Here is a 26,199-nt window from a genome sequence, read left to right as displayed (position 1 = left end):
GACTGAAAGATGCTGTGCAGAAGCTGTGCATTTACGTCATGGAAAGTGAGCCAAGCCGACAGCGTCTTAAAGCTATTTTGATCCACGTTAGAAAAATAGTCCTGTGTTTGCAGAGTTCCCTTTAGAAAGGGGTTTTAATTAAAGAAGGCAAAGCGTCAACAGCACAGGCACCAGAGAAGCAAATAAAACTCACAACAGTGATGAGTCTAAGAAGGTCGAATACTTGTCAATACGTTTAATACATCTCCTCTGCTATAACTCTTCAAAAAAGAAAACAGAGAAACATAGAGGCACACATCTATGACCAAGTGTAAATGTTAAACACGTTTTTAAAAACAGGGGAACAAAAAGATTAAACTTTCTGAAGAGTGAAATTTGTGTTTGAGTTTTTGTCAGGGTCTTCTCTCATTCTCCTGTCATAAAACAACTGGTTCAATGCAACTTTAGGAGAAAATATGGTTTTCAAAGTGGAGTGAAGATTGACTAAATTACTTTTTTAGCAAAAAGTAGTTTAGCTCCAGAGTATTTAAGAAAACGCTCCTTTCTTGAACTGTTCACTCAAACATGTCATTACGTCTTATTATATGACAATCTTACATGAAGTCTAAGATGCATTTATTGTTATACAATAACAATTTCCATTAAAGTATCTATTTATCTATATCTATCTATGCAACACACACCATGTTTGCAAAGCAACAGAGGGATGAAGCAGCACTCTGAGATGGCATGCCTGTAATGAATTTTAGGGCTTCATCATCATCAACTTCAGCCAACTTCAACTTCTTTCAGGTGAGGGGCGCCAGGATGAAAAGGTCAAAGATACACCTCCAGCTCTCTGAGGGGAGAGAGTTGTGAAAAGCACAAAGTTTATCTGACCACACACCATCCTAAGTCCAAACATAAAAACTAGTTTAGGGCTTATGTGTAGTTCACGGTCATACATTGAGACACATCCATTCATTTTTCCACGAGTAATGTTGTAAAAATGACCTCTCGTCAGCAACATCCATTCAGTGTAGAGGTTTCACACCAATACTGCTCAACGTCACATTATTTCTCATGTTATGAAGTCGGAGCAATAGCGTTTTCATTTTCACGATTTCAACAGAAACATTTGAATTGCACGTGTCACTGCTTGCCACTGAAGTCAGACCAGAGTATGCAGTGATGGACTTTGGTGTGGTAAAGGAAACATGAGATAAAGAAAGACTGACTAAATTGGCACACTTTTGGGGGTTTTGATCCAAACTTCTAAATATACATGTCAATTGTTTTAAGGAAAGGTATTTACAATATAACCGTTGGCCTCTCATGAAGGTTCATGAGAACAAATACATCGATTCATTTGCTTATTTTTTTCATAGCATTTTTGTATTTAAATTATCATTTATTTTCATCATATATGTTTATATACTAATTATTTTAAAGGCATATTCAGGGTGTTTCGTGGAATAATGGTTACAAAAACAAGTAATTTCCTTAAAGTCGCAGCTGTGGTTCAATCATTAGTCTATGGGTTCATTCCACTTTTTAAAACATTTTACTCGTTACTTCCATCTAGTGGTCAAACATATTTTTGCAGCCTAAATAAAACATTTGTTGAATCACAGAAATAATCAAGTATAGTCATAACTGAGAGAATAATAGTTATCAACATTTTCATGTAAATGTCTAAAGGAAATGTAAGATGTTTATTTACATGTTGGGAACATTTCACCTCCTTACACTGGTTGAAGAGAAAAAGGTTATGCTGCATGCACATTTTGAGACGGTCTTATATTTGTGTTTTTAAACGAGGTTGATCTTTATCGATCTATTCACGCCAAACAAACAGAATGGATATATGACGGCAGGCTGGCAGTGAAGATTCTTGTTAATTTATTGTCATTTGTTTCTCAAAACCAGACAAAATGTATGAAACTTGATTTCACATGATCCAATGATACTTTACATATCTGCCACTGATATTAGAGCTATAACATTTGTGGTACTGTTTCACAATTATTCCACTGGCATATTATCAACAGGAATGAATGATTTGTTTTGAAAGGTCAATCTGAATCATCCTCGATGCAGGTGAAGTATTTAATATCCAATTACTCTTACTGATGATGACTGGAAAATAGGTTTTAAAACAGTTGCTAACACTGAAACGAAGACTCGTACTTAAAGAAAAAACATGAGTCTAAATGAGTTTGGATAAAATTGTTTCTGGCAAAGTCATAAAATGATTTTTTTGTGAATCCAACATTGCATGGCAGAGGTGAGAAATTAAGCAACAGGGTAAAAGACAGACAGAAAAGACTCCCTTTCCATAACTACTCTGATGACACTTTGGAGTATTTCAAAATTAAAAACCTACATGGAAAAGTTGCAAGTTGTATAGTTACAACAGCGATGTGAGGTGATTAGTGTGACGGGAAGTGGTGAGAGTGGTAATATTGTGCATGCTTCAGAATAATTTGCAACAGGATCAAATATTGTTTTCTGCAGTTAAAGAAGTTCTCATGTTCATGTCTGAAAGTGTTCAAGCAAAGACGATTAGCGGTGCAGCACTGAGCCCACAGATGAAGCACAGGGACCTGTTTTTGATTCTCTCAGTTCAGATCAATTAAAGGGCCGTTTTAGTTTTTTTATTTTTATTTAATAAAATCTTGCAGCCTGAAAGTCCGGTATAACTGCAGCACAGAAAGAAAAGAAAAAAAACATGATGTCACCTGTTTCTTCCTCATACACATTCCCACTTTTACAGCCTTCTTTTTGTTTCTTAATAACTTCAAGGTGTTGGACTATCGCGACATTTGCTCTGTGCTTATTGTTACTGCCAAGGTCCTCAGCCATCCAAACCCTCTGCAGGTGCTGCCTTAGTTTGGTGCCTCTGATCACACATCAAGTGGTATTGTGGAGGGCAGACTTTCACGTGTAGTTACTGCTATTAGTTAACTGTCTCTTTGTGGGAGAGTCTCTTACTCTCTGGGCGACACAGTGCTTGTGGACAGGCACTCCACCCGGCAGACACACCACGTCTGGCTCGCTGAAGGTGTTGTGGCAAAGGTGGCATCCCTTCTTTGTGGACACAAAGATTGGCTTCTTCCGCTCTTTCAGCTGTGAAGGAAACAGAAGATGTGTTCATGCTGAGTAAAAGTGCTCTGCACAGTTTAAAAGGCCTTTAGGGTATTGCATTTTTACTGGTTGAAAAATAACGTGCACAAGATTTATGACAAAGAATTTCAGATAGACATTTAAAAAAATCTTCAATTAGATGAGATTTTAAAGTGCAATTAGCCGTTTAAAAATAGGTAAAATTATTCACCACTGACATGAATACAATTTTATTAAACAACTCTATAAAAGAGACACTAAAAGACTCTAGCTCATCAGTTTACAGTAATGTTTACATTTTGGAAAACTTCCTAGAATTCATTTTAGAGGAGGTCATGAAGATTCAATGTAGGGATGCAACTACTAATATTATAATTATCAGTTTATGTATCATTTATGTCTTAAATAAGTCGGCAGAAATCCCAAAGTCAAGATTAGCAAATAGGCATGTCTGGCCCTATAGTTTAGAAGTAAAAAATTATGTTACCTAAAAATAATACATCTGCAGATCAATCTAGTGTAGATAATTAAAACCTGACTGTTAACAAAAAGAACTCTCCGGGAAAGTCTCCATCTCATTTGTCCCCCAAAATAGCTTTTGTCAGGTAAAAAAAGTTTTTCCCAGGAGAATATTTAGTTTCTTTTTCATGTCTTCTTTTGGTTAGTCGTATAAAAACATTGTAAAGTGGTGCACTTTAATGGTGGTACATAGAGTAGAGTAGTTAAACCTTACAAAATGATCTACAAAATAAATTTTTCAACTGCTAAAGTTTTTTTTAACCCACCAAAACGATGTCATCTTGTAAATTCTGTGCTCAGGATTTGAAAACAAACATAATAAAACACTTGTGTGAATTATTTTGAAGTATTTGTAAAGTGCTGTGTGGTTCTCACCCTGTCATGCAGCAGTTGAAGGTTTTCAGAGTAGGACAGTCCCAGTGCGATCTGGGAGGTGTGGCAGGCATGCATGCTGGCCCTGACAGCTCGCCCCAGAAAGGGCCGCAGCAGCTGCAGAGACCAGCCCTCAGGGAGCATGCGCAGGACCTGAACTGCATCGAACACCTCGCCGTGCCGATTAAGGAGGTCCACGGCGGCCATCTCCAGATCTCCATTGCTACCTCCGGCCTCTTTCTGGTTCCCCTTTAGATAAACCTCCAAGAGCAGGTGAAACAGCTGCTGTCTGTAAGCAGAATCGCGAGAAGAAGAGGCCCATATACAGAAGGCCTCTGCAGACGGGAAGTCTCTGAGCTTGTGAACCAATATGTGAAGTGCTTTATCATGCTCGTCCAGTTTTCCATGTAGTGTTGCACGCTCTAGCAGCAGCTGTTCACAGTTCTCCAGCTTTCCTAAAAAATAACAAAGAAATGAAACATGAAGGAACAAAACCCGTGCAGTGGATCATTCTAAATTCTAATTGCAACAAAGACTAAACCACACCACCAAGATGACGCCATTACTTACAGACTATTATCATCACAACTAATGAACTTCTTTATAAAATATTTATAGAGCTGGTTAGAAAGCACAAGCTTTTGTAAACAGCCAAAACAAAATATATATCACAAAACTAAAACAGTCAAGTGCAGTGACATCTTAAGCTACGCGTCTCACCTAAAAGAACCTGCACATTGTACAGGTGTGACTCCCTGAGCAGGGCCTGGAGCCTCTCTCTGGCTCTGGTTATCTGCTCTTCATCTTTCGGTGACTCTGACATCAAACACAAAACCTTCTCCAAATGCAACACCGCCAGATGTGTGTGGAATTTCTCTTTCTGCATTTAAAAAACAGGAAAGCAAACAACCTTAATGCATGAAGTAATCATTATTCAGCTGTGTGTCTCTCATGGGTTGTTAGAAATCCTCAAAACTCACACTTTAAAAACATAAAGGGGAAGAGAAACAGTGTTTCAAGTCGGATACAAAAAGGAAATGGTGACTACAGTCTAATGGAAAGGGGACGTTTCTGGACCGACCTTAAAGTTCTACCAACATACCCATGACGAAGCATTTTTCCACAACTAGTGGATTGTCTCTGTAATCATTGATTCAGACTGTGGGTGCACTCTTGCAAAGGTGAACATATATTGACGTTTTTAGCCATTTCTTTTCATATTCATGTCTACATTTTGGTAGAAATCACTGTAGACGCCAGCTAGAGACAGAGGGTGCGTAAAACCCTTAAAAACAACCTATGATGAAGTTAAGTAACATGGCTTACCACTGAGCCACCATTTAGAAACTGATCAATAGTTAAGACTGCTGCAGTCCATGTACATGTATCTATTGTAATCTTGCGGTCCAGTGCTGCAGAGAAGTAGTGTTAGAGCCTCTAGAAAAGCTTCCGTCCTGTCGTTGTACCTGTGTCTTTCTCTCCAGCACCAGGTGTTCCAGGTAGAGAAGCAGCGCCTGGTTGTGTTTTTCCAGGTAAGTGATGACATCATCAGGGTTCAATTCTGACAGGTGTTTACTGTTAGGCCTCTTAGTAAAGATGTGGACACCTGTCTGTAGATAGGAAAAACAAAGTTTACGCAAAGAGTCATTCAGATAACATGGTATGTTAGTGAGCAAGTGTGTGGCTACAGAACTAAGAAGTTACACATCAAGATATCTACATCCAAACTGTCTGTATTTCTTTTTAATCGTTCAATATTCAATGTTGACTTAAGGGAACTGTTTATTTTACTATAGTGTACAGTCTTTAGTTCATTCTATAATCAGAGCAGGGACTGCTGAGCCCTGTTGGCCTGAGCCTGGCCTGTTTGCAGTTTATTTCCCTTTTACACAATAAACACTTTTTTATAATAAAAACTGAATGAATCATTAAGATTTAGAAAGAAAGAAAAATGCAGCAAGTTTTAACATGTTGTTCATGTTGTTCAACATTTTACGTCCGATACAATTTTGAAATCATTTAGCGTCTGGTAACCTACGGTGGGATTCTTGCGCAGGGCCCAGTCTGCATACTTCCAGATGATGTCCAGATCTGAGCTGGAGCAGAGGAAGTCCACAATGTACTCATAAAGGCCAGATCTTGTAGAGTCTTGCAGTTCCCCATCTACCACCCGAATCCACATCTGTCCAAAAAGAAATAACAAATGCAATCAACGTCACAGCATATGATGATGCGACTGATTCTACATGAGAGCCAATAATTCACACGTTGTAAGCGTACATACCTGAAGTGCTGCTGAATCCTGACCGTTATAATGATAGAGCAGCCCAAGAGCAAAATATCTACGAGAGGGGAGAAAAAAGGACCGAATGAAGCAAGGCTCCCTCCCTCCAAACACTTTATAACTCATCAAAGTACTAAAACTTTACCAAGGTGGTTATTAACCGCTAAGGGCAAATCAACATATTTACCCAACAAACCACAATCTCAGCCTGCAGACATTCACAGATTACTCTGATTCCCACAGTGTGAGCATTAGTGTTGACTTCCAACTAGCACAGTTTTAAAGAAAGAAATGATTTTTATCAAACAAAGAATCCCAATTTACAATAATCCTCCTTTATCAAGCTGTGAAACAAAAGACACTTTAGAAGTCAAGAGCACGACCACAGTTTCAAAATGTTAGGAAGTGTTTGTTTTAAGAACATTTACGACCTTTTTTGGTGGGATGACATGATGAATTCAAAGATCATGAATAAACTGAGGTATGGAAATGGACAAACTTGCTGACACTAAACTGTTTAACATATTTTAAAGAAAGTATTTTTTGCCTTGTGTGGGCAACATCAACAACTATTCAATGTATTTACTGTACAAATCTGGACAATAAGGAAAGTGAGGGGAAACAAAGACGATAACGAGTACCTTTCTTCATTTTCTATGAACCAAAACAGCAGCAACGTCAAAAGAAGGCTCCATGGTCTTATATTCGCAAATTGTAAAATGTTCAAAAATTAAAAACAACAACACTCAAGTGTTCAGTTTTGGAGTAATTAACACAACGCATAACCCTTGGACTGATTTCAAATCATAGCAAGTGCCTTAAGACTAACAAAAGTCTGTGTATTCAAAGGCTCCAAGTGTTTTTTTAAATGTGAAAGAGCAAGTTTTTGTTTTTAAAGCAACAGCAAACCAAAAATGAGAGCATGAATACTTGTGATATTTCTCCAGCCATGGCACACTGTCTGCTAGCAGGCAGGAGTTGTCTGAAGCTAGCAGGTCCAGAAGGCTCTCGTGATCCTGCTCAGCGTAAAGCTTTAACAGCGCTGTGTCCACGTCTTCCCGACATCCATTAGCCACCTCTGTGCTCCGTACCTGTGTGTGCAGATTAAAAACAAACACAATGTAAAACATGAAAAGTATTTAGACAACCTTTAAGAAGATCCACTTTTTTGTGTGGAAATCAATCACATTTACCTCTCCCAAATAACTGATGAGGAATCTTTTGCATCGCAGGACTTTTTCCTGGTCCCCCTGAGCGAGGTGATTCAGATCTGCAAACTCGTGGAGAGGAGGGTGGCAGCGAGTGAATGAAGAGGAAGCCGGCAGCAGCAATGGGTAGAGCGATATCAGCTCCCGCACATCCAGCTGTCCCTTCCTGCAGATATGAAATGTTAGGGCACAAACTGTTTTCTAATGAGGGAGGTACTTCATAACTAAAGCCATAAACTAGAGGCAAAACGTCAACTTCATGGCTGCACATTTAGAGCATTTATCATATAAATCATTTTCTTTCTTTTTTTTGTGTGCAAATGTACAGGGATGCCAGATACATATTACTTACTGGACAATGAAAATATGTTTGACAATTCCTACAGTGGACCAAAATTCACACCAGAAAAAATAACCTTAGCGATAGAAAACAGGAAAATAAAAAAAACTGAAAAGAATCCGTCCTGGTATAAGTGTCTGTTCAATTCTGAAGTTGTAAAGTTTGGGGCTAAGGGTTTCAATAAAGTGAAGTTAGTGCAGAGGCAGTCAACACTAAAGGAATAGCAACCAAAATCCAGTTAAGAAAGTTGGTGAGTTCTGTAAAGGGGCTTTGTTATGGAATTAATCTTAAGCAATAATAAATTACCAGGCTATGATAGCACAGAAAGATGGGAAATTAAAAAAACATATGCAATGATCCGATAGGATTATGTGAATACTGTTCAAGATTCAAAGTATAAAATCAAACAGTGATTTGATTGAACTCTTCAAAAAGCCCCAGCTCTATAGGTTATGGTATTTGAGGGTCAAAAGCAGCTAAGAAAAAGGAGTAAAGTGGAAAAGTTATGACTCCACTCTGACATGAATTCCTCAAATTTGTAATGTGTGCATGACGGGTTTTTCTGGAAATACTTTGAGCCAGAACGATATCTACAAGACTCACATCACGGTTGGTTTAATCCAAAAACAACAACAGAGAAATTAAACAAAAGCTGGAAAAAGTCTCAGACACTGACTCAGGCTCTTACCTGAAGTGCTCTTTTGCTTCAAGGAACTGCAGCTGGCCGAACTGTATGAAACCTGCCTGCTGAAGGATTCTTTTGTGCAAAATCTGCAAAAAAAAAAAAAAAGACATTGATATTAAACTAATCTGAGACCAGGTAAATGATGCATGGTAGTATAAAACATCAAAACACAGTCTGTGTACCTGGAACTTGTCTTTGGGAATATTTCTCTGAGCCCCCTCTGTGAGGATGAGCGCCTCCTCCACTCTGTGACTGGCCAGTAAGTCCTGGATCTGCCTCTCCAGAGGCAGGGGGACCAGGACGTATACGGCCTTACTGGACGCCAGGATGACCTTTCCTAAAACACAAATCACTCAAATGTCAGAACTTCAACAATATCACACAGCCACAAAAACTTAAAAATAACTTGTTAATAAAACAACAAACTATCTTAGTTTTACTCCTAGGATAGGATAGGATAGGATAATACTTTATTGATCCCCAGAGGGGAAATTTGGGCGTTGCAGCAGCACAGACAAGGAAGCTCAAAATACACATTAAACAGAGTAGATAAGATAAATAATGTAATTTACAAGAAGCCTTCAGCTCTGAAAAGACACAGCATCATGAATACTATGAGTACCTATGACTTTCAAAAAATTGCAGGCAAACCATAAAACGTTAAATCCTTCAGTGAATGTTAGTCAGTTAGTTGTGAAAAAGAAACTGCTCTAAGTTTAAATTTTGGAGTCAGAAGAAAAATGTTCCAAAATTGTATTGTTAAATAAAAAAACAGGACACACCTTAAAACGAATGAGTTCACACACACACACACACACACACACACACACACACACACACACACACACACACACACACACACACACACACACACACACACACACACACACACACACACACACACACACACACACACACACACACACACACACACACACACAAAAAGTCGCCACCCAAAAAAAAAAGGCCACACACTCTAATATTTTGTTGGACCGCCTTTAGCATTGATTACGGCACGCATTCGCTGTGGCATTGTTTCGATAAGCTTCTGCAATGTCACAAGATTGATTTCCGTCCAGAGTTGCATTCATTTTCCACCAAGATCTTGTATTGATGATGGAAGAGTCGGTCCACTGCGCACAGTCTTCTCCAGCACATCCCAAAGATTCTCTATGGGGTTCAGGTCTGGACTATGATGGAATCCATTGATGGAATAACCTGGTCATTCAGTATATTCAGGTAGTCAGCTGACCTCATTCTTTGGGCACATAATGTTTCTGAACCTAGACCTGACCAACTGCAGCAAACCCCAGATCATAGCACTGCCCCCACAGGCTTGTACAGTAGGCACTAGGCATGATGGGTGCCTCTCTTCTTACCCTGATCACTCTGGAACAGGGTAAATCTTCCTTCTAGTTTTTAATAATGTGTTGGACAGTTCTTAACCCAATTTTAGTAGTTTCTGCAATTTCCTTTTTTTTGGACAGGCAGTGTGTGTGTGTGTGTGTGTGTGTGTGTGTGTGTGTGTGTGTGTGTGTGTGTGTGTGTGTGTGTGTGTGTGTGTGTGTATATATATATATATATATATGCTACATTCACAGCCAAATCTTCATACAGCACAAAACACCTGAATCACCGACCAAACTGTCAACAGTCAAATTGCATTTCAGTTCATGAATGCAAAAGGTTGTGTACAAAATATTTTATATCTAGCCTACTGCTTTCACAAAAAAAAAAAAAAATCCAACCCCTAAAAATGTAAGCAGAATAATACATTTACGATACTACCTTGGTAGAAGATAATTTTTTAGCTTGGGTTTATTCAATTTTATCATAAATGTTGTTATAATCGATACATGCTAATAAAATGTACAACATATGAGGCTCTGATGCACAGGTTATAACCAATCAATCCACCAGACGATCTCTCCTTCTTTTGCCGTTTTTGTGAACATTTGGTTTGATTAGGTAACACAGGTAGAAAATAAAAGGTGAAAAGAATACCTTCAAAGTCTTGCAGAATGTGTCCATCCCTGAATGAAAGGGTCTGTTTGAGCTGTTGGTCCAGCATGCTGTGGATGGTGATGAAGCTGTCATCCAAGGCCACCACGTAAGGAAAACACACAGCAGCACCGATAATGCTCTCTGACCAGTTCACTGGAGCCCGCTGAGACACGCCTTCTGCGTTTGCAAACATTCCTGTGGAGAAACGATGTTGAAGAGGGTTAACAGAAACACAACATACAGATTGACTTTTCATGTTTAAGACTGCCAATATCCAGAACAATGGAGTTTGATCTGTTGTTCAACAAAGAGTTTGTGAAAATTGCTGTAAACACAAGGCTCTAAAAACGAGTACATAATACAATTCAAGACAATTTAAATGTTTTTTTTTTTTGTTTTTTTTTAGGGTTCCAGCTGTAAAATTAAAAGTTTTTTTGTCTTTTATAATTAAATGAGTTTTCTTTCTACTTTAGTCCACAAAAGTGACCGAGCTTACAGTAGTATATCTCAGGGAGTCTATGCTGACTGAAATACTGGTGTAAAAAAACCCACTGTCCCCCTGGTTGCTCTTGTTGTTTATGGAAAAGAATCCTCCACCACCACCCCAACCAACCAAACACACACCACATACAGAAAGGGTAAAAGTCTAACAAACGTTACTCTCTTCCTATATACAAAAACACCTTTAATAACATCTAAGGCCTTCTTGAGGGACCTGGATTCAAAGACCTGCTGATACCCTGTTGTGTCCCGACTTACCCAGACCACCAGGTGCTGCTAAAAGGAACTCCTCCCTGCCGATCCTCTTTACAATGGGTCTCCTCTCCTCACTGCTGTAAGGGAAGAGGTCTTGGGAGGCTCCTGTGTTGTAGTTCAGAATCATGTACTGTGTAGCCAGGGCCAGGCACAAGAAGTAACCGTCGAGACTGACGGCACACGGCTGCTCAGGAGTATTCACCTCTTTGACCAGCTGCACTCTGTCCTCGTACACCATGTAAATCTGCACTGTTCGCCGTTTGGATGAGAGCACGCACATTTCCACACAGAACGGATCACCATTCACAGGGTTCTCATTGATGCAGAAAGCTGTCACACCTCTGATTTTAGCCCCGCCTCCTGCCGCCGAGGGCACGGTCTCCAGTGTCACCATGTCAACAAGGAACACGATGGCATCGCAGAGCACTATCAGACGCTCCAAAGCAGAGGCGGCATGCAGCTCAGCGACTGGTTTCTTAAGGCCCAAGTATTTGTGCAGCAGCTTTTGAGCAGAGTAGCTCAGCTTCCCCTTGGAGGAAGTGACTTCGTCGAGCAAGAAGTGATGGATAAAGCAGTCATTGGTCCCCAGGTACAAGTGCTTTCCACAGCACTCGATGCACTCGATGTTGATGCGAGCCTTGTCGCCCATGAGGAGATCTCTCTCCACAGCGGGGACGAGCTCAAAGGCCTTCACACTCATCTCAGCCAAGGCATCTACACTGGATTACACAAAACAAACTGGCGTCAACAAAACCGCAGATGAAATAAAACAATCGGCGCGTCAGTGAGTACACCGCAAAAATGTAACGTGGTACATCTTCATTCATTAAAATAAAAATGGTACATGGATGTGTTCATCATTTTTACAACAAACCTTAGATCTGAACAATTTAGACGGCCACTTGTTTCAGACTGATTAAGCTTCAATAATGAGTGTAAGTGAGTGTAAACCTTTAAAAAAAAGTTAAAATAAATATGTCACCATTTGTAAACACGTCACCTTGAGCTAGAAATTGTAACACTGTTGCTGTGATGTGATCTTGTAAGTTGAACTTCTCCTGAATATGTTTTGCTCTTCAGGACTCGGCTTACTGTTGACACATGAACCTGTTGTAAGCTTCATAAGTGATTACATTACACATGATGATAACAACTTAAGTGTGCTTTCTGTTTTGTTTTGTTCATGATTTATCACTGCTGTAATGGGCTGAACATTTTGAGTGTCACACATTTGAATAACATTTGTGTTTATGGCCTAGTCCTGTTGGTTATACTCATGGTCCATTTTCTCTGCAATTAATCTCACGGATGTCTTCTGTGCTTGTATGTTAACAACCTTTTCCAACACATGCCGTTTATTGAGTTGAAGGTAAGTCTTTCTAGGGTGCAGCATTTTTATAAAAACATGCAACACCTGTAAGTCTGTGAAGAGGTAATAGTTAGCAACATTAGCTCTAACTAGCTCACTAAACTTGTAGTGATTATCGGCGATAGAATAACAAAGTGAAAAAATAAAAAAACTTAACACAGGCGGTCTGAAGGTATAATATTTCGTGACTACGTAACGCAGACTGAATACAAGAGGAGGTCAGAGGACGTTTTCTCTTAAAATGAATTACGCTATGGGCCAGCTAGCTCTGCTAATGGTGGCTTCATCTGTTAACACTGGTAACCAACACTGAGCTAGTTGTGGCTACAGAGGAGCGTTAAGTGTCAAATAAGATGTATTTGTATGTTGGAAAAATGTAGATTTTAACCGGCTCGACTTCTTTTGGGGGGGGGGGGGATGCTCGGCAGCTCCCTCCCCAGTGTTTATTAGTGAAGCTGTTTGGTTAGCATGCTTTACTTACCGCTGCAGACAGCGCGCAGGGCAGCAGGGCCAGTCACCACAACAAGCAGCTCTACTTCTCCACAAACACACGACACGAAACTGATTTACTGTCAAACATCAGTAACGCCATGGTGCTCGGAACATATATATGAATGGTGGGGAGGGGGAGGGGGGGGGTTAAGGTCTTCTAGTGTAAAACACCGCCCATCTGCACTGAATACTCCTGCTGGCTGCAGGTGATACAAGAGGATGCGTTCAAGAGCGCCGAGCCCAGGGGTTGAATATTGTTGCAGACGATGTGTCAACACGTTTCAGACTCACTTCTCATGTTACACTTTACGCAAATTTGTTTGAACCGTTGCGAGTTGAATAATGAGTAGTTATGTTTGACAGTCGACATGTACACGTTTGCGCAGCAGACAATTCAGCACACAAAAAAGCAGGTAAAGTATGAATGGCTGCTTTCCACTTGTGATGTGCTGATTCACAGATTGTTATTGAGCCAAAAACTGTTATTTTGTTATTATTCCGGCCCGTGCTTTTGATGTGGCAATGTCTGCTGTTAGAGTTTATTTATTTTATGATATATTGTGGCATTTGTATTTACTTTAAAATGACCTGATGTCAGCTAAACTTGTTGTTTATTTACTTAGTGATACATTGGAGCAGGGTTTTGCAGCAGTGAAAGGTAGCTGTACTGAAAAGTATTATTTTCATTTTATCTTAAGACAATTTCGAGGAGCTTTAACGTCTTTGAAATATATGTTTACTTCTTCTCTGGTCAATTTCAGAGTCAGCTCTACTTTTATATGTCACAACATTTATGTCACAACCATAGACTGTAAATATGTCACAACTAAATCACCATTATTTTTCAAATTGTAAGTTTTAATGAAAAATATACAATTGATGATGTATTATTATACATTTACATTTTTAACAAGTCATTCACCAGCTGAAGTACTTAATTGTAATCATTTTTTAACATTTACCTGCTGTATCATTGAGAAGACTAACACGTTTTATAATCAAATTATTGTCAATATACTGAAAATGGCACATTCTACAAATTAAGCACTTAAATAAAACGATGAATTCATGACTTAAAGGTGCACTATGTAGATTTGGTAGTGAAACAATTATATGCTTTATTTTCTACTAAATACAAAAACTGTATTCAAAGGGGAAAAAAAGGGTCCCTGGAGCACTGAAGCACTGAAGCTATCTGGAGAGTGACGGTTTCACTGTTGCGGGCGACCACTATAACTTCTCGCGTAGCATTTTATCTTCAAACAGTGTTATTTTCCCCTGAGGACAGTTTTTATGAACATATATCAAAGAATCTGTAAATATCTCCAACCTTCAGATTTTCTATCAAAACTCCATAGTGCACCTTTAAGGAACAACAGTATTTTAAACTGTTTGTGCTGCTGCCATTCTTGATTATAAGTAAAAAACCTGAATATACGGAAGAGGATTAGGGTCAGTCATAAAATCATGATAGTAGGAAGATTTATTTTTCCCAATATGCACTTTGAGAAAAAAGTCTAAATGTAGAGAATAAAGTTGAAATACAATTTCTTGAGATTTAAACTATTTTTATCGACATTTATCATTTTTTCTTGACATTTCGACTTTATTCTCGGCTTTTCTACTTTTTTCTCTGAAGAGCTTTCGCATACGTCTTCATCTCATTATTTTTTTTATGTTTTTGAATAATATAGTAACAAAGTATCATTTTAAGTCCATTTATGGCTCAAATTATGACATAGTGACTAGGGCTGGGCAATATATCGAGTTTTTAAGATATATCGATATATTTTCAAACAAGATATGGGGTAAGACAATATCGTTAATATGGATATAGTTTATGTTGCATTAAAATAACATCATAGAGGTGTCAGGTCACCTTTTTTCTCATCTCACAGATGATGACTGACTGTCTGTCCCTCTTAACCCTGCTCCTCCTCTCTCTCTCTCTTTTATTGTATTTAAGGAAGATTTTTATTTTATAATATTACTTTTTAAATTCACAAACAGGTAGTTCATTTTTCCATGTGTTTTCACTGTTAATCAAATACATATCGATATATATATTGAGTATCGCCATTCAGCTAACAAATATCGAGATATGAGTTTTGGTCCATATCGCCCAGCCCTAATAGTGACTCACTTTTTTGGGGCGAGTGTCTGTTTGCCTGTTTGTTTTTTTAAAACAAAGTCACCATCCAAAATGTTCTGTATTTGTCTCAATTAATAATATGCTGTCTAATAGCTGTCACACAAATCCACTTGATTAATCAGTGTACAAAATAAGATTAAAACAAGAGTAACGACTTCTGCAAAATGAATTGCTTTGCACTAAAAAGTAAAATAAATATATTTTTACCGACTGCAATTGCGCTTTATAACAACTCCCCTTTAAGTAAGCACAGAAGACATTTAAATAACTTTTAAACTTTAGCCTGAGTTGCATATATCATATATCAAACTGTATTGTGGGCTCATGGGTGGGATATGTATGTATATTATGTGTTGTGTTGTGTGTTTGTATGTATGCTGGCTGCTGGAACACCTAAATTGAATAAAGTATATCTTATTTTATCTTAATCTTATATAAGCCGACAGTCTAAAACCGACAATAAAAAGTACAAACTGTCCCTGAACGCAACTCGGCCGCTTTTCACCCAAGATGCACCTGTCCAACTGCACAGTCTGAGAAAAAGCCATTTTGTTGTGCTAGCTAGCTATGTGGGTAAAGAAAGCTACTAATAATATGGGTCTGTTACATCAACGCTAACTATGCCGCTTTTACATGTTTGTTCACTACCGCAAACTGCAATAATTTAAACAATTGTTCAGATCTGCATGCGAGCGTGGACCGGCGCGGAGTCGCCTTACAAGAGCGACAGCTAACTAAAAGTGTTGTGGTGAATAATGGTAGCTGAAGTGTGCTGCAGTTTTTGTTAGCTAAGCTATCTGTTTAGTCAGCTGGCGGTAGTTATGTTTTTCTGATTAATCAACCTTAGGTTACAGCTGTGAGTTTGTAAATGTGTGTTAAAGACTTCGCGATTGTCCGTGCTGTCAACCAAAGACACCTGGTTGAAGAAAGAGGCTGTGTAGCTGACAGTAAATAAACAAGGCGACTGAAGCAATCCAACACTAACTTAGAGAAATAAAAAAAAAACCCCACTTGAACCATACAGCGTTAAGCCAAAGCGCTAATCTGATAATGGCAGAGGACACCCGACAGGACAAGAGAGCCAACTTCTCTGTTATAACGGAGCACAACACCAACGGGATGGCCCGGACCTCCGCTGTGGCCTCCAGCAAATCTGGTGCCTCCAAGAAACTAGTGATCAAAAACTTCAAAGGTACTGTCACATGTCTTTAAAAACATCTGTCACACTTTACTGAGGGGGCGACTGAGTGTCAAAGTTTTAGATCCTTCTGTAAAAAAGTTATCAATTTACTGTGTTTTTTTAAAATTTTGGGACAGAAAATCAGCTTCACACGTGAGATTGAAATACACGGTGTGTTGTTTTAGTAATCAAGACATGCTGTCATTGTCTTCCTGTTATTGTCCTACATATCCAGATGTTTTTGTGTTGATTTGATGGGGTGCCTTTCCTCACTCTGAGACATTTTTTTTTTATACCAAGTCACCAAAAAAAATAAATGTGATCATGAGTGTGATTGGTAATGAATGTGATCAGTAAAGCTGCAGACAAAGCTTGTGTCCTTAGTTAAAACATACAGGAACTTTCAATTGTTTTTTTTTTTTTTGCTACATATATCAGAGATGTAATTATCTGTGAGTCTTTCAAAAGATATTCATATGATGTACATCAGGGATGGGCAACTTTGGTCACGGCAAGGGGCCACATTCAATTAATTCTCCCTGCCAAAGGGCCAAAATTGTAGTGTACCAAAACAATCAATTTTGAATCAATTGTAAAAATAAAAAAAAATCTATTATGTCTCAAATTTAACTCAACATATGCATAAACATAAAACATTTCTGGTTTTCATGATTTCATGGCAAATTTAGTCATGTTTTCTTCATGTTTCCAATTCATTGATATGTAAAACTTGACCTGAGGGCCACATCGAGGGTTGATGGGGGGCCGCCAGTTGCGCACCCCTGATATACATGTATCAGTGTTTTTCTGACCAACAAATTACCAACCTATGTTCCAGTAAAAGAAGCCAGAAATCTGTATTTAGTAGCTCATCTGTGGGTAGGCAACTGATCATGAAAACCTCTATTACTCTGTTATGTATGCATTTTTAACAACCACATCTACATATATCCCGTACTCCGTAGAGCAGATTGTAGAAAGATGTTATTCCTCTCCACAGTTATAAGAGGCCTTTGTAAAAAAGACACTGAATGGACTGATGTGCAGATGTCATTTTTGTGCTTGATGTGGTGTTTAAACTTACACTGTAATTGTTTCTTGTCATTGTTAAACAGACAGGCCAAAACTAGCCGAGAACTACACTGAGGACACATGGCTGAAGCTACGAGACGCGGTGGGAGCCATCCAGAACAGCACCTCCATCAAATACAATCTGGAAGAGCTCTATCAGGTTGGTGACCTATCTGTTAATTGCTTTCATAACATGTTATCTCTGAGCAGACCTTGATCGGGACAGGTCAATTAGCCAATTGTTATTTCTTAGTGTTGTAAAAAAAACAACTTGTGAACTTATTAACGGACTTTAATGTGCATTTGATTGGAAATATCTTCATTTCTATATGTTCAAGAAGTTTTTATATATGTGTTCCTGTTGCTAATCAAATAGATTGTTTCCTTGGTTCAATTTTCATTGAGTTGAGTTGTAAAACAATCTCTTGTCTCTTTTCCTTGTCTGTGGCCCCCCCCCCCTCTCTCTCTCTCTCTCTCTCTCTCTTTCTCTCTCTTTGTTAAAGGCGGTGGAGAACCTCTGCTCTTATAAAGTCTCCCCCACGCTGTACAAGCAGCTCCGGCAGGTCTGTGAAGATCATGTGCAGGCCCAGATCCACCAGTTTAGAGAATATCCTTTTTTTTGTTCCAAGCGAATCTAGTAAAGAAGGATTTTTTTTTTTGCAGAGTCAATCATGTTAAAAGGATTTATCATTTGAATTCAGGATCTATTGTTAGTGTTGATGGACGGTGGCACCAGGAAACTCAACTCAGAGAAAACTTGGCTCTGTCACTGTTGCAGGTGTTGTTCCAGTCTCTCCTCACAAGGGGTCAACATACAACTAGTTTGAAGGTTTTACTTACTAATAGGGCTTTAACTAGCAATGGCTATGACCGGCAGATGGAGAATAGCTGCTTGACATATTTTAAAATAAAACAGCTGCTTTATAATAACCCAGAGCAGCACCAATTTACATATTCACTAACTATAGATGAACATATAATTGGAATTTAGATTTTTAAGCTGCTTCATAGACTTTGTGCAGGCAGGCAGGCAGGCTGGTTTTGATGAAGACACTTAGAATATAGATTTTAAAGTCATACCAGGCTGTTTTTACATGCTTCCTACACTGTGAAGTCAGGTCCTTTTATAATTGAACTTTTATGATGTTTGTGAGTTGAAGATTTTTACTTAACACCGAGCTCACAGAGTCTCTGGACAACCTTTCCTTCCTGAAGAGGATGAATCGCTGCTGGCAGGACCACTGCAGGCAAACTGTAAGTCAGAGAGCTTTTGACAAGTTTATCATACATGGAAACTGTTGGGCTAATAGTAAAGTGGGCTTTGAGGACTTAAAGCCTGTGTTTTTCTTTTGATAGATAATGATCCGAAGTATCTTTCTCTTCCTGGATCGTACCTACGTGCTTCAGAACTCTCTACTCCCCTCCATCTGGTAAAATGACACCTTATCTTAACCAATCTGTGTGTTCAGGTGTACTTGGGTGTCTGATGCTATGTACATGTTGCAGGGACACTGGGTTGGAGCTGTTTCGTACCCATATTGTGAGTGACGGCGCTGTTCAGAAGCGCACTGTGGATGGCATTTTGGAGCAGATTGAGCTCGAGAGAAATGGAGAGACAATAGACCGCAGTCTGCTCAGGAGTCTACTGGGCATGCTGTCAGACCTACAGGTGCCTGATCACCTGTTCAGTATAACTAACCAGTACACGAGCTGAATGGATGTCGTTGTTTTATCTTCCTTACTGTCCTACTTTTAATCAGGTTTACAAAGATTCCTTTGAGGAGAGATTTCTGATCGAGACCAATCGCCTGTACGCCGCAGAGGGACAGCGGCTGATGCAAGAACGAGATGTGAGTGAAACTATAGTAGGATCCATGATTGAACTTTGTCATATGGTCACAATGTTCACGTGCAATCTGCTCTGCTTGTGTGTTTGTGTTGTGTCCAGGTGCCTGAATACCTGCACCACGTGGCTCGTCGGTTGGAGGAGGAGAATGATCGCATCTTGAGCTACCTCGACCAGAGCACTCAGTAATTTTACTTTTAATTTAAATGAGGTTATCATTACAAATCACTGAAAAACAATATGACACAAATACAAAACATTAAAGAAAGGCAATAATCTAAAAAAGAGAGCAATGAAACTACATATTTTGATATAAAAAAACTACAGTGTAAAAAAACAAAAACAAAAAATACTAGCATACAAAAATGAATAAAATTCAGTATACTGTATGTCGTTGACAAGTGTTTGTTTTACATTTTATCACTCACAATTCTTTAACATTAATAGTTTTTACTGTGTTTCTTCTTCTAACTGTCTTGAATTTCTCATTATTTAATTCTAATAAATGTAACTTTCCCCCCAAAACAGTTGCAAAAAGTCATTTTTAAACACTAGAGTCCCAGAGCTAAAGGTGAACTTTAGTTTCAATAATTAATTGATTGACAGAAATAATTACAACTGGAAGGTCTAAGGGATCGTGAATGGATATTATAAAATGAAAGGTATGACGCATCTCTTATGGCTTGTCTACTTTTTTAACTTGTGTTTTTTTTCTGCATGTTTTACAGGAAACCCCTCATTAGTTGTGTTGAAAAACAACTTTTAGGAGAACACACGACTGCGATGCTGCAAAAAGGTACGCGCGAGTCCTAGCATCAGAGTCAGCATTTGTTTGTGGAAGCTTATAGCGTGTCTTTTTGATGGTATAAAATGCATCATGTACTTGCAAACATATGTATGTTCTGGTCCAGGTCTGAGCACCCTGCTGGATGGGAACCGTGGGACTGAGCTGGCCCTCCTGTACCAGCTCTTCAGTAAGGTGAAGGGAGGACTTCCCACACTGCTGCAGTTCTGGAGGGATTACATAAAGGTACACATGTAGCTCAAGCAACATTTATGCAGACATACCATGCATTGCAATACTACCAAAAAAAACCCTGTATTTTAATTTGTGCAGTATATTTACACATTGTTGAAACCTTCTGTGGTCTCAGTCCTTCGGTGGAGAGATAGTCTGTACTCCAGAGAAAGACAAGGATATGGTTCAAGAGCTGCTCGACTTTAAGGACAAGATGGACAACGTGGCACAGAACTGCTTCACACGAAATGAGGGATTCATCAACGCTATGAAGGAGGCCTTTGAGACCTTTATCAATAAGAGGCCCAACAAACCTGCTGAACTGATAGGTGGGTCAGACAAAAACACAGCAGCACACGGCAGTTCTTACTTGAGCCTTTTCACACGTGCCCTCCTGAACATTTCCAGTAACTTCAGGACAGACTGCCCCTAAAATCTCCCTGACTTGCCTGTTTTGCCTGTTCACACATGCACCTCGCAGTGAAAGACTCTCACTGTCAGATTGGGGGGGGGGATGGATTCAAGAGGAAGGCATGTTGTAAAAAAAGACAACAAGAAGCAGCTTCATTACGAGCACAGACACCAGTTCCCCTCAGGTCACAAGATATAGACGTCATCACCCCCTGTCTGCTTGCTTGCAGTGAATTTTTCTCAATACTTCCTGCTGCGTTGATCGGCTCTCTCCGACTTCATATCCGACGCGGATAAATTCCAGATAATGTCAGGGTGAACAATTGGTGTTTTTGCATTTTATTTGTATTTTATTTAATAACCATTGAGATTAAGAATACCATTTTTAAGCGTGTTCTAGCCAGGACAGGCAGCAGCATTTTTAGCAAGTTACAGTGAAATCACAGAAAAATTACAAACACACATCAACATATCCTGAGTCACAGAGCAGAACAGTCATTAATCAAAGCATCTGCAACCTGGCGCGTCTTCCTCCCATACAATTTATCTACTTTTGAAAAGATTTAACGAGACGAGCTCCCCCAGATCATCCTGCAAAAGGTTCCAGGCCATAGCAGTAATGTACAGGAAACTCCTTTTTCCCATTTCAATACACACTTCGGGAACAGAAAGCAATTCATTTTGTTCATGAGTGAAAACAGCTTTGGATACTTTTTCTCAGTTCATGTTAATCATTTTATACAGCACATTAGATTTTTTTTCCAGGCATGTGATAACAACCTTTCTTTGTTATTTCTTCCCATCCAGCTAAATATGTGGATTCAAAGTTGAGAGCAGGGAACAAAGAGGCTACAGAAGAGGAGCTGGAGCGAATCCTCGACAAGATAATGATAATCTTCAGATTCATTCACGGTCAGTTACTCGTCTGTTATTGTGTCTGTTTGCTTTCTTAGGGAAATGGGATTACTAACCACCATGACGCTTGTAACATTCTGATAGGTTTGATCTCTGTTGTTGTTTTCTTACAGGAAAAGATGTTTTTGAAGCTTTTTATAAGAAGGACTTGGCCAAACGTCTGCTGGTTGGCAAGAGTGCTTCTGTTGATGCTGAAAAGTCCATGCTCTCCAAGCTCAAACATGGTGAGTCCAGTGTCTTATTTTTTAAATCAGCAAGTTGGTAGATAGTCTGCTGAACTCTTAGATCCCTGGCCTTCAGTGCATTACTGCGGCATGTGCAATACACATCGATGTCATGGCACATAAACAGACTGAACCACTGTGACTATTAATTATCAAGATTCACTACTTATTTCATACTATTACTCAACTTTACAACACTTAATATTACAGTCAAACATTTTGAGTTTGTAGAGCTGAATGAGTTCAGGACCATATTTAATTTGAAGTGGGTTTTATATGTGACAGTATATGTGTTTAAATCTATATGCATATACACATTATGCTGCTATGCAGGTTGGACTGCTGCCAAACCAAATGTCATTGGATTTGATGTGCAGTGACAAAAAAAAAGTATATATCTATCCATTTCATTGGCCTGCCATCCACGGACACACACACACACATACACAAGCACACAAACACTCAGGAGTGACATGCCACAGCCAGCTCAATATATGATGATAATTGGTAAAAAAAAAAAAAAAAAAAGGTTAATAGTCAGTCAGAGTGGGGAGAAGAAGTCAGCTCTGATATTTGTGGTTTTCACTTTCTCCAGAATGCGGAGCAGCATTTACCAGCAAGCTAGAGGGGATGTTCAAGGACATGGAGCTGTCCAAAGACATAATGATCCAGTTCAAACAGGTTTGTGCAGTCTCTCACTTCAAACATGAAAGATGTTGATAACATGATTAACAGTATGTGCTTGTATCCCACTGTACTGTGTCAATGAATGCATATGTCATACATAATTCAGTATATCCAGAACCAGAGCGAGCCAAGCAACATAGAACTTACAGTCAACATCCTCACCATGGGCTACTGGCCTTCATACACGCCCATGGAGGTCCACCTTCCCCCAGAGGTAAGCTTTTTTTATGTGCACACTATTTGCACTAACAACAAAATAAACAGCTTTATGAGCATTAACTATCAGCGGTTAATGCACATAAAGCTGCCTAATGCTCGAGTTCAACATTTCTGTTGTGGATAAAGTAGAACTATAATCAGACTGTGTTTGTAAACGATATTCAATGAGAAATGTTCTTAGTCATTTATTCAATTGATCTTGGTTCGCTGTATTTTTCCCTGGTGTCGCTGAAGCTTTACTGATAAGTTGCCTAGAGGATTATTGGATTGACAAAAAAATTATTTTCTACAATTGTGATAATCTTTTAAGTATTTATTCACGCAAACATGGCAAACGCCTTTTCAGCCTCACAAACAGAGATTTCCTGGTAGTTAAACAATTAATAGATTCATCTAGAAACTTGGCAGAATATTTGATGATTACCGTAATATATTAATGAGTATCAGATCTAGAGGTCATTTTAATACTCCAAACCTAGCCGGGTCATCATCTGACCCTTCACAGACTGTGTTCAGGATCTTGGTATGAACTTCATCTCTTTATGTTATGTTAGATGGTTAAACTCCAGGAGGTGTTTAAGCTGTTCTACCTGGGGAAGCACAGCGGGAGGAAGCTGCAGTGGCAGCCCACACTGGGCCATGCTGTACTAAAGGCAGAGTTTAAAGAGGTAAGGATATGGTGGGTGCATCCTGACAAAATGGCCATAGAAAAACGTCTGAGCTGCAGTGACAATGCGTGCTTTCTCCTACAGGGCAAGAAGGAGCTGCAGGTCTCTCTGTTCCAGACGCTGGTGCTGCTGATGTTTACTGAGGGAGAAGACTTCAGCGTGGAGGAGATTCGCACCGCCACTGGCATAGGTTAACCATGTCTTTCAATATCAATCAAAAGTGTTCTGTTTTGGGAGAGTGTGGTATTATCGTTTTTTTTTTTCATCCTGCACAGAGGAAGGAGAGCTTAAGCGTACGCTGCAGTCTCTGGCTTGCGGGAAGGCCCGCGTACTCAACAAAAACCCTCGGGGCAAAGACGTGGAGGATGGAGACCGTTTCAATTTCAACAATGACTTTAAACACAAACTGTTTCGCATCAAGATCAACCAGATCCAAATGAAGGAAACGGTAAAAACATTTTTTTGTTGCATTTTCACACACAAGAAAGACTGTCTGTAAATTTAAATAATAACTGTGCAGTCTTTTAAAGTGTTGTATAAAGTCATTTTTTTTTCGTATTTTTGCTCTTCTAGTAGTCTTAGAAAATAGAAAATGTGTTTAACATTTTGTATTTTCGCTTATATTCTGTATTTTCCTTGCCACCCACATGTGTTGACTATGCTATTGTGGGGTTCTAATCTTTTTTTCAAACACATTCTTACAGGTAGAGGAGCAGGTGAGCACCACAGAGCGTGTGTTTCAAGACAGGCAGTATCAGATTGATGCCGCTGTGGTGCGCATCATGAAGATGAGGAAGACTCTTAGTCACAACCTTTTGGTGTCGGAGCTCTACAACCAGCTGAAGTTCCCTGTCAAGGTATCCTAACCATCTCACTTTCACTGTTCTGTCTCCCAGCACATACACACAAACACACAGAGCTCTCAACATCGACCTTGCTTTCCTCTCCACAGCCGGGCGATCTAAAGAAGCGCATCGAGTCGCTCATAGACAGAGACTACATGGAGCGTGACAAGGAGACTCCTAACCAGTACCACTATGTTGCCTGAAGGGGGGCCACTGTTACAGCCATGCTTTCCTCACAGCAAGCGTACAGGTGGCTCCCCCCCCCCCCCCCCCTCCCGAAAAAAAAACGGAAAAAAAAAAAAACAGCATCACCACTCTTTAGCACCCCCACTCTCCTCTGGTGCTCATCTTTCCCTCCATTCACGATCCTGGATGCAGCGTCCAGATCACACAGAGCTCCGGAGACGAGAGAGACTTGGCTGGACTGGTCCCACCCTGCGTTATCTTTGGTGGGATGGGGGCGTGAGGAATGACCCGGGTTTTTGATGTTTGGTTTCTGTGACTTACAAATCTGCTAATGCAAAACTTAACTGACAATAACTTGGCACTTTCCTCTAATCTGTTTTTTTTTTTTTTCTCTTTCCGGGATTGGGATTTATTTTTCTCCATCAAGTTGTTCTAAAATCACTTATTTTCTACAATAGTCGGTTTGTCTTGAGTTTTAAGTTTTTTTTCTTCTTTTTTTTTTTTTTTGTTTTATTTTAAGTTTTGATCAGGGTGTTTCCATATGAATGGCTTCTACAACTGCTAAGTGTAAACTGATTGGTTGGTGTCTTGGTTTGGCAGAGAAACTTCTATTGAAGACATATAAAGACTTGACAAGAGACTTGTGAGGGATGAAGAGGGGTTTTGGTCGGACTTGTTTGGGCCAGGGGGAGGGTTCATTGCTTGTAACACAGAAGCTGAATGACACGCAGGTAAGCCACTTGGGTATTTCTTTGGGTACCTTATATGTTTTGACCAAAATGTCCAATGTCATGTGCTGATGTTTTTTTGTAGATCAGATTGTATTCTATGTAAGAGTGAGAAAAGTGAACCTGAATAAATGGATATTTAATGATTCTCTGAATGATTTGTAAATATCCAGAAAGTGGTAGATGTTTTATATTCTAATGCATGTCTGCCCTGTTACCTCTCACAATTGGACTTGCTACACACTTTTAAGTAGAGGCTGGGTTGTATCAATCAAAACGAAATACTCTTACCAAGTAGGTGTGAAAGTGCCCCGATCAAACACTACTTTGCAGTCAGTCATTTTTGTACCACATTTCTGGAAAACAAAACATATTTGTGGGGTATTTGTTTGCAGTCATCTCAAGCATTTATCAATTGAATGTGATATGTGATTCTCCCACTATAGCAGCTACAACTCCCTGTGGTTTGGTGATGTCAAACACATCTTGAAACTGTGACCAATATCATTGCTTTAATGATTAACTATGATCAATGTAAAACAAATCAGAGAAAAAAAGGAGGTATGTTTGCAGCATTTTATGCAAGTGAATGCCTTTCACAACATATGTATAGAATGAAGTAGAAGGGTATCAAATGATGTACTCTATCGCTTTTTGTGTCACTTCAAAAGTAATCTTATTTGATACTGATACAACTTTTTAAACAATGCCCAACTTTACTGACAGCAAGTGAGTCCAATGAAAGACTTCTGTCTACCATGCAGCTGTGCTGTGTGCCATTTAAGGATCAAAATATGGACATCACAAACATGTCCCACAGTGTTTAGATTCCTTCTATGTGCTTGAGCTTGTTGAAAGCTCTCCTACTTTCAGCAAGAGCTAATCATCACCTGATAGAAATGTGTCCCTCTCAAG

General features: G+C 39.3%; 2 protein-coding genes across 4 annotated transcripts; one reads left to right on the top strand and one right to left on the bottom strand.

Annotated features, from left to right (window-relative positions):
• Positions 1-220: 220 nt before the first annotated feature.
• Positions 221-13,285, bottom strand: tgfbrap1 (transforming growth factor, beta receptor associated protein 1). Of its 3 annotated transcripts, none has more exons than XM_065952851.1 (14): positions 13,124-13,285; positions 11,277-11,987; positions 10,518-10,712; positions 8,696-8,850; positions 8,517-8,599; positions 7,474-7,654; positions 7,211-7,371; positions 6,281-6,338; positions 6,035-6,178; positions 5,463-5,606; positions 4,717-4,876; positions 4,000-4,451; positions 2,974-3,108; positions 221-838 (listed from the first exon to the last, which is right to left on the bottom strand). In XM_065952851.1, exons 2-14 carry the CDS (start codon positions 11,971-11,973, stop codon positions 779-781), a joined length of 2,625 nt encoding a protein of 874 aa, XP_065808923.1. In that variant the 5' UTR covers positions 11,974-11,987; positions 13,124-13,285; the 3' UTR covers positions 221-778. The 3 variants fall into 3 exon arrangements, with proteins under 3 accessions (XP_065808923.1, XP_065808922.1, XP_020491531.1); XM_065952850.1 differs by having other exon boundaries at positions 11,277-11,992; positions 13,124-13,284; XM_020635875.3 differs by lacking the exon at positions 221-838 and having other exon boundaries at positions 1,859-3,108; positions 11,277-11,992; positions 13,124-13,282.
• A 2,485-nt stretch (positions 13,286-15,770) lies between these two features.
• Positions 15,771-25,430, top strand: cul4a (cullin 4A). Its single transcript, XM_065952852.1, has 20 exons — positions 15,771-16,478; positions 17,582-17,697; positions 18,041-18,145; positions 18,723-18,791; positions 18,894-18,967; positions 19,044-19,206; positions 19,298-19,387; positions 19,486-19,568; positions 20,112-20,179; positions 20,295-20,413; positions 20,538-20,730; positions 21,620-21,724; positions 21,841-21,951; positions 22,547-22,632; positions 22,745-22,852; positions 23,412-23,525; positions 23,610-23,715; positions 23,801-23,973; positions 24,230-24,382; positions 24,478-25,430. Exons 1-20 carry the CDS (start codon positions 16,337-16,339, stop codon positions 24,571-24,573), a joined length of 2,274 nt encoding a protein of 757 aa, XP_065808924.1. The 5' UTR covers positions 15,771-16,336; the 3' UTR covers positions 24,574-25,430.
• The last annotated feature ends 769 nt before the right edge of the window (positions 25,431-26,199 follow it).

Source organism: Labrus bergylta, chromosome 3, assembly GCF_963930695.1.
Source record: "Labrus bergylta chromosome 3, fLabBer1.1, whole genome shotgun sequence".
In the NCBI taxonomy this organism is placed as follows: domain Eukaryota; kingdom Metazoa; phylum Chordata; class Actinopteri; order Labriformes; family Labridae; genus Labrus; species Labrus bergylta.
The sequence above is the reverse complement of the archived record's forward strand: the minus strand, read 5'-3'. Positions and strand labels throughout refer to the sequence as shown.